This window comes from Sceloporus occidentalis, unplaced genomic scaffold, assembly GCF_023333645.1.
Source record: "Sceloporus occidentalis isolate IW3139 unplaced genomic scaffold, rSceOcc1.0.p SCAF_1, whole genome shotgun sequence".
Lineage (NCBI taxonomy): Eukaryota > Metazoa > Chordata > Lepidosauria > Squamata > Phrynosomatidae > Sceloporus > Sceloporus occidentalis.
In genome coordinates, this window is record NW_028316981.1 from 56,235,050 (window position 1) to 56,246,759 (window position 11,710).

The following is an 11,710-nucleotide window of genomic DNA, read 5'->3' on the forward strand; positions in this document are numbered from 1 at the left end:
GTCAGAGTAGGAAGGTACTTGCTTATAACACCTTGTCACAAAATATGTTTTATAGTCATTTTGTTACTGCACAGACTTTGGCTTCTGCCTTGTGTCTTTTATGGAGGTGGGATTTGAAGCAATTGCAAAGCTTCTTTGAAGGTTTTTAAACAGAGGTTGGAAGGCCATGTATCAGGGAGTGCTTTTACTGTGTCTTCTTGCTTGGCTTGGAAGGGGTTGGACTGGAAGGCGCTGGTGGTCTTTTCCAACTCTATGATTCTGTTCTCCAAAACCAGCAAAACATCTGAAAGCCCACACATGGGATCAACAAGCCCTTTGCACAGAAAATTAAAGCTCCTTCTTAGAATTGAAGTTTCTTCTAATATCAGTTTTGACTATTTCTGTAATCGAATTCTCTTTCCTTCCTTTAGACATAAAAGGACATGGTGGCTAAAGTAAAATAGGTCCAATTGACTATGGACTTTATCACACGGGGGAAATCGGGCAAAATCGGGGGTTTAAACAGCGAAACCAGATGAATACTTGCAGGCAGAGGGAAGGCTGGAGTCATTCAGATGTGTGGGTCAGATAACCATTTTTAACCTGACTTCTCCATTAAGATACAAAGGGATTCTGTAGCATCTTTGACACTAGCGGATAAATGAGCTTCGTAGCATAAGCTTTTATAGACCTGGGTCTGAGAAATTAGGCTCAAGCCTATGAAAGCTCATGATACCAACTTCTTTCTTTCAGTTAGTCTCAAAGGGGCTACAAGATCCCTCTGCATACTGATTTTCCAGATTAACACAGCTGTATCTTTGAATTCTCCATTAAGAGCCATTTTAAAATTCTGAACACAGTTTAACTCTATGTATTTGTCTACTAGATTGCTAGGGGACCTGAAGATAAATGTATTTTGTGGATGGCAGTCAAGAAGACTAAGCCTCTGACCTTCCACTGGAAAACCCCTTCCCTCTCAGCAATATCTCTGGACTGCATGGCCTGATTTCTTATTTTTATAGAAACTTCTAAACAGGCAAATGTGTGATGTGCTGATATGCAATAGCTCTGATGTGCATTCAAGACTGAATCAGTTTAATACGAATATTGGTTTTGCACTTCTCCAGTATCACAAGTTCTGCATTTTCTAATAAATACAAAGCAATCTTTGACAGAACACAAAATATTGATTTTGTAAATAATTTGAAAGACAAAAAAGCACAAAATACAGAAACTCTAGTTCCTACTCTTCGGCAGTTATTTTGTGTTTAAAGAACCACCTTCCCACCACAATATAATCAGTCTTCCTTCTGAGAGAAAGCAGGAGCTGACACTGGTCCAGTGCCAGAGGAATGAGATTGCAATTTAGAAACAAGAGTTTTTTCTTCCTGGGCCTGCACAGGGTTGAGGGAGGGGAGCAAGCAAGACAATCAGACAAGGGCAAGGAAAAAATCTACTTTTTGAGCATCGACAGTGAAACAGTATGTCTACCATCAACGGAAAGAACAAGCCGCTTTCATTATCCAGTTATTAAAGCATCCAACTTCTACTAGTCTAGGTATTGTTAGTCGAACCAGAGCAAGACATATTTCATCTACAGATTTACAACTCACTTGATGGGTTGGACACATGCTACTTAACAGCACATACAGTTGACCATTATTATTATTATTATTATTATTATTATTATTATTATTATTATGGGTTCTACTAATTCAACAGTCTAGGCACTGCTGCATGCACATGGTTCTATGACCTCTTCACCTAAGCAAGAAAGATTTGGCTCCAATATCATTTTCAGAAGACCACAGCAACTATGCACCACAGAACTGGCTAGGCCAACTTTCATGCTTGTACATTTAACCACACACTTATTTAATAAGCCGCCACGTTAACTAGAAATCTTATTTTTTCTTAAATTAGCTTTCGTTCCTAAAAGAAAACAAGTCTCCCAAACATTAATCCACTAAGGATTACAATTAAACAAATGCCACACTTGCATTCTATTTTAAATATCTGAAGTGAAATTTGGAACAACACACACCGTTTAATTTAAAGTGCAAACTAGGGTACAAATGCTAAAGTCCAGCCATTATCGGAGGCTGTACAACAAGTTGAAAACCCAAGGGAAGGGTAGCAGTGAGGAAAAACGCAAACAGTACAACTACTGTTCCAAACAGCCAGCAAATACTTCTGACCTACTATTATTCAGGCTGAAAAGGACAAAAGCTGTTATACTTAAAATACTTGGATTTAACCTAAGTCATTTTAGCTCCACTGACATCAAAAGGACAAAAATAGACCTAAATCCAAGGACTCTTGCTTCAACTTGGCTACCAGCTAAGCTGTTAAGCACATTCAGAAGATCCAAATTTACCACATCAAGGCAAGGTTTCCTCTCTGCTGCCTTCCATCCCATAGTGGTCTGAAACATGACAGCTTTGTGGCATGCATATCAAGCCAGCTTTTCCTTCTGGTAAAGTCTTCCAAGTTTTGTATTTTTAGAAACAACCTTGAAAGACCTGTTCAACCAGAGGTGACAGTGGGACATTAACAGAGAGGTGTATACACTCTAGGAACTTATAAAACTATTGTCTGTCACTACTGTCTGTTGTTTTTATAACCAGGTTTTTAAAAGTAGCTTTGCAACAACAACAAAAAATTAAGAATACATGATACAGAATGAGGTCCAAAAATGACAGAACACAAACCAGGATGGGGGGGAAACAGCATATGAAGCCAATACTGTATTTTCTGAGTAAGATAAATTTCTCTTTTTACACTGAGAATTTCCCAGCAGCTTCATCCCCCTCCCTCTTCCTTTATACTTCATTTTGAAATCACATTGAATGGGGATGTGCAGCAATATCAGGTAGATAGATCTATCACCATCTTGATCTCTGGGACAGAGTCGTTTTAAGAAACTAGGCTGGATATCTGTGCAAAACAACAAAGCAATGGAAAGGTTACCCCTTCTTCAGAGTACCTCCTCTCACCCTTTAGGAGCTGCACAGACAGGGTACAAAAGAGCACCACTGCCCCAAATGATGGCACAATGTTCATGCAAGAATCCCTTGCCTTCCCAAATGTAGACTTCGAAGCTTCCACCTGTGCTTTGCAATTTTTTTCCTTCTGAAGCAAGTCCCATTTGTTTCCGTTTTGCAGGAAAAATAAAGATGCACAAATAATTCTTCCAGTTCAAAAAAACAAAAACAAAACCTCACCCACAACCCAACCACCAAAAAACCAAACCCAAACCCAGGCTGTTCCTCTTTTGCTACTCCTCTCTTCTGGAGGCATTAAAAGGGATTTAAGGAAGGGAAGGAAGAAAAGCTTAGAACAGCACAGATGCTGTAGGTTAAGCAGCTTCAAGGCAGTAGATTTCAGGCTAAATCATCCAGGAAGTGAGAAGAAGTGGAGGAAAAGAAATCAATTTGCAGGGCACTAGGTGGCAGCCAGGCCCCAAAGCATGTGCCCTTTTTGTGACGGGGGGCGGGGGGGAGATGATTATTAAGATTACTTTTCCCACAGCACTCTCCGGCACTATGGGGCAGCGGAATGGAGTGGAGGAATACAAGATTTCTGAAGGGACCAGGCTGAAGAAAACAGCAATGGTGAAGGATGAGAAAGAGGAGGAAAGGGGGAGTCAATTTGCAGGGCACTAGGTGGCAGCCAGGCCCCAAACCATGTACCCTTTTTGTGACATGGGAAAATGATATTATTAATATTACTTTTCCCACAACAATCTCTGGCACTGCAGGGTGGCGGAGTGGAAGGAATACAAGATTTCTGAAGGAAGGGACAAAGCTGAAGAAAAAAGGAATGGTGAGGAATGAGGTGGAGGAGGGGAGGGGAGGGGAGGGGGAGAGAAATCAATTTGCAGGGCACTAGATGGCAGCCAGGTTCCAAAGCATGTGCCCATTTTGTGACATGGGGAAAAATGATGATTATTAAGATTACACTTGCCACAAATCTCTGGCACTATGGGGCGGTGGAGTGGAAGAAATACAAAACTGCCAAAGGGACCAGGCTGAAGAAAACAGGAATGGCAAGGGATGATGGGGGTGGGGTGGTGGTGTTGAAATCAATTTACAGGGCACTAGGTGGCAGCCAGGCCCCAAAACAGGTGCCCTTTTTGTGACATGGAAAAAATATTATTTCCCACAGCAATCTCTGGCACTATGGGGCGGTGAAGTCAAAGGAAATACAAGATTTCTGAAGGAAACAGGCTGAAACAAACAGGGATGGGGAAGGGGTTACACTTTCCACAAATCTACGGCACTACGGAGCAGTGGAGTGGAGGGGAAGGAATACAAGATTGCAGAAGGGACCAGGCTGAAGAAAACAGGAATGGCAAAGGATGAGGGGTGGGGGTTTGAAATCTATTTGCAGGGCACTAGGTGGCAGCCAGGCCCCAAAGCAGATGCCCTTTTTGTGACATGGGGAAAAAAGGATGATTATTAAGATGATGGGGGGCAGGATGAAGAAAACCAGAATGGTGAGGGATGAGGGAGAGGAGGTAGAAGGGGAGCAGTGCAGGCCAGGAAGAGGCTGCAGAGGATGCGGCAAAGGTGCCCATGGAGGTCCATGTCCGGTGCCTGGTCCTGTGGTTGAGTGGATGGCGCAGAGGGAGACCCACCACCTGGATGGCTTTTCCTGGGGGAGCAGAGGCGGTGGTGCTGCTGGTAGTGCTCATTTCTTGGAGCTCTGGGTCTTCTTGGGGAGGAGGACAGCCTGGATGTTGGGCAGGACACCCCCCTGGGCGATGGTGACGCCCCCCAGTAGCTTGTTGAGCTCCTCATCGTTGCGGATGGCCAGCTGGAGGTGGCGGGGGATGATGCGGGTCTTCTTGTTGTCACGGGCAGCATTGCCAGCCAGCTCTAGGATCTCGGCTGAAAGGTACTCCAGCACCGCAGCCAGGTAGACTGGGGCCCCTGCGCCCACCCGCTCGGCGTAGTTGCCCTTGCGCAGGAGGCGGTGGACGCGGCCCACGGGGAACTGGAGGCCAGCTCTGGAGGAGCGGGACTTGGCCTTGGCCCGGGCCTTGCCGCCGGACTTGCCCCGGCCGGACATGGCTCAAGGGAACAGCTGGCTGGACAGGGAAGGAGACTCCGGTCTGGAATAATAATAATAATAATTTTTTTATTTTATCCCATCTCTCAGGGCGGCTTACAACACAATAAAATACAGTAATACAAACTAAAACCCTCCCTCCATACAATAACATCATAATCCCACATAACAATAATAAAATATCAGTAACAGTAGGAAAAGCTAATCTAAAATTATTTAAAGGAAGGAAAGGAGAAGACACTGTCAAGACACAGTTATGGAAGGAGGAGGAGGCAGCCTCATTGGGTGACCCTGGCCGAGTCACACTCTCTCAACCACAGGCCCTCACCCCAAAGGAGGGCAACAAAATGGAGGGCCTTTGGGGGGGGATGTAGGAGGACTTGACCAAACAACAACACTTCCTAGAAATGTAAACCCATGCTCAAAATGGAGGACCTTTTGGAAGGCTGAGATGGAGGACAGGTCCTGGGGAAAAAGCAGGGAGGCCACTTGTGTGTCCTAACCACCAAAGGAGGTCAAGGCAAAATGGAGGCTCTTGTTGCAATCCCTCCTGGATATGAAATGAAAAGCTAAAAGCACCCATATATAAATATATGCATGCTTCTTAGTCATGCTCAAAATGGAGGACCTTTTGGAATCCTTGCTGGACAAAAAATAAAAACCTTCATATATAATCCATGCTTCTTAGTCATGCTCAAAATGGAGGACCATTTTGGAATCCTTCCTGGACAGAAAACAAAAGACTCAACACACTCACATAATATAAACATTAATCCATGCTTCTTAACCATGCTCAAAATAGAGGACGTTTTGGAATCCCTCCTGGGCAGGAGGTGGAGGACGTGTCCGGGAAAAGAAGGAGGACGCCTGACTGCCCTCAGCCCAGGGCGACCAGAGCTCAGAAACTCAAAGGAGGAGGGTGGCTAGGCACCCCAAAATGGAGGACCTTCGAGGAAAAAATGGAGGACGTGGCTCAAAACACTCCACACAGAAATGTAAACCCATGCTCAGAATGGAAGACCTCCTGGAGAGAAGGTGGACATGGAGGGCAGGTCCTGGAAAAGGAGGACGCCTGCCCAGCAAACTAGCAAAGGTCATGGGGAAACACTGGGGGACCTTGGCAGAGTCACACTCTCTCAGCCTCCAGGCAATGGCAACCCTCCTCTGAACCAAACCTTGCCAAGGAGACCGCAGGATAGGGAGACCCACAGGCAAAGCCTTGGGGGACCCAGCCACCGCCCCCAGCCCACAACCGTCCCCCGTCACCGCCTGCCCTCCCTCCCTCCCTCCCTTCCTTCCTTCCTTCTCTCACCGCCCTCCGCCTGGCAACCTCTCCGTCCGAGCGCCGCCGCTGCAATGACAACAAGCGCGAGAGACCGGAGGAGATAGAATACAGTAAATCCAAGCCCGACCTATCCGCGGCTTCCTATTGGTGGAGGCGAAAGAGGAGCCGAGCGCTGATTGGCGGATATTCCAATCCCTGATTTGCATATCAGACTCGCGGCCTCCATGTTAGGGCTCCGGTGCGAGAGGCCCGGGAGGGGCGGGGCCTCACTGCGGAGGGTCCGGGAGAGGGAGGCACGTCCTCATTTTCCCGGACGCCTCCTCCATTTCGGTTTCCCAGGGATTCCCAAAAAGGCCTGGATTTACCATTTATATTGTTTCAAGCAATTATTGGGTCCTCCATTTTCCCCTTGGCTGTCCTACATTTTGGTCTGCCTTGTTGTCCTCCTTTGCGGTTGTATGAATGATGTCTGGCCAGAGCTCCTCCTTTTCCCAGGACGTGTCCTACATTTCTCCCTGCCCTGCTCTGCATGTCCTCCATTCTGAGCAATCATGAATTTACCCTTTTTGTTTATATATATTAAGAGTTCCTAGCTTCGATTTTTGTTATGCCCTACATTGAGCATGGATTTACCATTTATATTAAGTGTTTCTAGCTATTATTGGGCCGTGTCCTCCATTTCCCCCCCTTGGCCGGGTGTCCTACATTTTGGGCTGCCTTGTCCTCCTTTGCAGTTGTATGACATCCACAATGTATGTCGCTGGCAGGTCCATTTTATTTTATTTTGTTTTATGTATAGCGCTGTGTAAATCTAATGATAATCATCATCATCATCATCATCATCATCTGGTCCCCTTGGAGAGCGACCCCTGGAGGGTGACCAGAGCTCCTCCTTTTCCCGGACACGTCCTCCATTTGAGGCTTCTGCCCTTTTGGAGGGATTCCAAAGAAAGGCCTTCCATTCTGAGCATGACTCTTAAGCATCATGATGGAGAGGAAGGGAATGGGGTCCCTCTCTTGGGACGCTGCTTGCTAAAGGCAAAGCCTCCTCCTGAGGTTGATTATTATCAGCCCCAAGGCCAGGAGCATGACCCCTTTCCACATCCAATGTCCTGGATTATGATGCTCTTTCCCTTCCCAGCTCCAGCTGTCTATACAGCAACTGCCTCTCCTGGGAGCTGCAGCAGGCAAGCATACAAAACAACAGCAGCAACAACAGTCATAACAATGATGATGGCGACGGCAATGGCAGTAATAACAATCATAACCATCTTTCTCTGAAGATGCCAGCCACAGATGCTGGCGAAACGCCAGAAACAAATTTAATGTATTATCTGCTGAAGTGAACAAAAGCTCATGTTGTAATAAATCTCGTTCATTTTTTTACTTTTTAAGTTGCCCTCCTTTTAAGATTTACAACCCAGCTGTTTTGTGGGTTTAGAATTTGTGTTACACACTAGACGACTAATCTTCAAGTTCCTCCTAACAAACCCGTTAAGTTGGAGAAGCTTGTGGTAGACATCTGAGGATGCAGCATCCCACCCAAGAAAAGGCTCAGGAGTGACTCTCACGTTGATTTGCAAGATGATATAAAATACGTTCCACGACATGGCTTTGAAATGCCCAGAACTTTTACCATAAATTATATATGTGTATAAAATAATGTTTTGTGTGAAATAAAAGTAGTCATAGCATTTTTGTGTCTGTTATTATGTCAATACAAATTATACTCATGTTATAGGGAGAAGCAGATAAATATACTTATTTGAATAAACACATTCAAGTCCTTTTAAGGAAATTATTTCAACTCTCCTAAATATCACTTTGTTTTGTAGAGCAGAAACATGCATTTACTATTACCACTAAAATTTGTCTCATCCTCTGAGATTTCCTGTCATTATTGCCCAACTAAATGAGAACAAGAAGCCTAGATTTCCCCCTGTACAAGCCAGTGAAATATTGCAGAAGTACCTCTGAACACATAGTCTTTCCTTTTCCATCCAGTAAGTGGGAAAGAGTCCTACAGATACCACATAGTGATGAAAAGATGAATGAATCTTAAGAGCATATCAAGCTTGGCTTCTCACTAGAAGCAAAGATGGCTAAACTGAGGCAGTTGTACTTTGGACATTAACTCAATGGAAGAGGCAAAAATGATTAGTAAAGTGGAAGGCAGTAGGAAAAGAGGAAAATCACACTACAAGTAGATTGATCAATCATAGAAGTCATACTCCTAAACAGGCAAGGCCAGAGCTGGGCAGTTGATGATCAGGGATATTGGAGGTCTCTCATTCATAGCATCTCCATATACTGAAGCCGATGACAAATAACAATAAAGTGGTAATCTGTCACTCTCAAGAATAAAGAATGGCTACTAGTACAAATGACAATAATAATAATAATAATTTGTTTTATTTATATACTGCTATTCCAAAGATCATAGCGGTGAACAGCAAGTAAGCTAATTAGCAAGTAAGCTAATTTGCCCCCAACAGTCTGGGTACTCATTTTAGCGACCTCGGAAGGATGCAAGCCTGAGTCGAGCTTGGGCCCTTTTGCTGGTCTTGAACTCGCAACCTTGTGGTTTCGAGTGAATGGCTGCAGTACAGGCATTTAACCACTGCGCCACCAGGGCTCCTTTTATCTTTTATAGCCTTGAGTTTTCAGCATGTCTGTGTCTGAAAATTAAAGATTGCCTCCAATTTGTTGGTGAGATCGAACACATTAAGCTTCTGTTTTCAAAATCAGGATTAAAAAGGCCAGAAGAAAATCCTTACCTTCTTCCTTAAAAAATTCCACCCCAGAGTTTGTTCCCTCTTCCACAACTGCTTTCTTTCATAATCCTTCTGTTTCTTAACCAAGCTGGAATCATTTTACAGTGAGCCTTTGGTATCCACTGAGGTTTGGCTCCAAGCCCCCCGCATGGATACCAAAATGTAGATGCTCAAGTCCCATTAAATACAGTAGCATAATAAAATGGTGTCCCTTACATAAAATGGCAATATCAACCTTTCCTTTTTGGAATTGATATTTGTTTTGAATATTTTCAAGCTGGGAATGGTTGAATCTGTGCAGAGGGCCAACTGTACTTTCTTCAAGCCAGTCAGTCCATCCGTGGCCAGCCCTGCCATTACACAACTGTCATGTGGCAGATGCTGTGAGTAACAAAGCTGTGATGGGGGGGAGGAGTTGTATGCATCACAACCCAAAAACTAGTCTGCTGCCTTCATTCAGTCTAAAAAGTCCTGTCACCTTTGTTAAGAGTAGGATCCAACTGCCGGTTCAATCACCTTCTACATAATGGAATCCCAAAAGATAAGGGATCCCTTTTGTCTTTGACTTCAGGCACCAAAACGTTTTGGACTAGCCAGTCACCCAATCAATTCACAAAGCAATATTTTTTCCTCTTTTTTTATTTTAAAAAACCCTGGCAATTAGAATAAAATAGCACAATAGCTTGTTGCCTGGTAGATATTTTGAATTATATCAGAGGGAGCCATCAGGCAGACCAGCAACATCAGGGACTGCCTGAAGGAAGAGGCCCCTCCCTCCTCAACTGTCATCTCGGCCTCAGAGGGAGCCATCAGGCAGACCAGCAACATCAGGGACTGCCTGAAGGAAGAGGCCCCTCCCTCCTCAACTGTCATCTTGGCCTCAGAGGGAGCCATCAGGCAGACCCAGCAACATCAGGGACTGCCTGAAGGAAGAGGCCCCTCCCTCCTCAACTGTCATCTCGGCCTCAGAGGGAGCCATCAGGCAGACCAGCAACATCAGGGACTGCCTGAAGGAAGAGGCCCCTCCCTCCTCAACTGTCATCTTGGCCTCAGAGGGAGCCATCAGGCAGACCCAGCAACATCAGGGACTGCCTGAAGGAAGAGGCCCCTCCCTCCTCAACTGTCATCTCGGCCTCAGAGGGAGCCATCAGGCAGACCAGCAACATCAGGGACTGCCTGAAGGAAGAGGCCCCTCCCTCCTCAACTGTCATCTCGGCCTCAGAGGGAGCCATCAGGCAGACCAGCAACATCTTGGACTGCCTGAAGGACGAGACTTCTCCCTCCTTTAACTGTATTTTGTATTGAATTACGATTTTACTGTACACCGCTATGATCATCGCGGAATAGCGGTCTATAAATAAAACATATTATTATTATTATTATTATTATTATTATTATTATTATTATTATTCTCTTGTGGAAGCTGAGATGCCAAATGTTCTTTAACTACTACTCCCAAGTTTTAGGAAGACAGTGTTCAAGGAGGAGAGGAAAAGCAACTGCATGAGGGAAGCAACTTTGTACTGGAAGAGAGAATGGAACTGAACGCCGGAAGGAAATTGAAAATGATTATGTCAGAAAAATATAGGAAAATGCCTACAAAAAGCAGAACATGAGTTGCTCTAGCTTAGTACCATCTGCATCACGTGGCCTTCCAGTATTATGCTTCTCACTCTTAATCTTCATTGACTGGCAGGCAAATTCCATTTAAGGGATCATTAGAAAACAGATTGAAAAACCACACCTGGAATATTGGATACAATTTTGCTTGCGACATCTCAAAAATATGCTAACAGTGCTAGAGGCAGAACTTATGGAATGTGCAAAAGAATGGTTTTAAATGGGGATTAGGTAAAATTAATGGAAGACATGGGTACCAGTGGTTACTAGCCAAGGTAACTAAACTGCAGGGGAACATGACTCCGAAAGCACCATTACTTTTAATGTCCTGCTTGTGGGGTTCCCATATGTAACTGGTAGACGATGTGGGAATAGAATATCAGGCTAAAAAGGCCTTTGGTCTCATCTGGCACAGCTGTTCTTTTTTTGTTTTGTTTTGCTAGAAAGACCAATGAGTGGCAACAGTGATAAGAAAAGCTGTTCACCTGTGTTTTGAAGTCAGACATTTTCATCAAGGACCAGGAACTCTACTGTTAACCAACTAGCTAGACATGTAACCTCCACACTAGCTGTCAAAATGTTCAATGGCAGATCCTTTCAGTCAAGGAAAAAAGCAACAGTACTGATTCCTTAGTACAGCTTTAGAAGGCTTTAGAGTTGTGCTTTGAATAAGCATCGCTCCCCAATTGAAAGACTATCATTTCTCCATGACCTGAGGCTTAGTAAGAAAATTGTTGTCTCGCTATGGAGGATGGTGGAGGTTACAGGAGCATAGTTAACAACCCCCTCCCATTTTACACATTACACTATTTTTGAAACACTTGAGTAGTTATCCAGCACCACTGACAGGGAATGGCTATTGTACAACAGGAATCCCACACCATCCTGATTATCCTTGTCATTTGATAATTATCACTTCAACACACACGCAAAGGCACTATTAGCACAGGTTTGGGGAACATGTGGTCCTCCAGATATT

General features: G+C 44.5%; 1 protein-coding gene across 1 annotated transcript; it reads right to left on the reverse strand.

The window, feature by feature from the left end:
* Positions 1 to 1,972: 1,972 nt before the first annotated feature.
* On the reverse strand, positions 1,973 to 6,441 carry LOC149321433 (histone H2A type 2-B-like). The gene is made up of 2 exons (XM_089521547.1): positions 6,365 to 6,441; positions 1,973 to 5,095 (listed from the first exon to the last, which is right to left on the reverse strand). The coding sequence occupies exon 2, from the start codon at positions 5,050 to 5,052 to the stop codon at positions 4,672 to 4,674; it is 381 nt and encodes a 126-aa protein (XP_089377673.1). The 5' UTR covers positions 5,053 to 5,095; positions 6,365 to 6,441; the 3' UTR covers positions 1,973 to 4,671.
* Between the last annotated feature and the right edge of the window lie 5,269 nt (positions 6,442 to 11,710).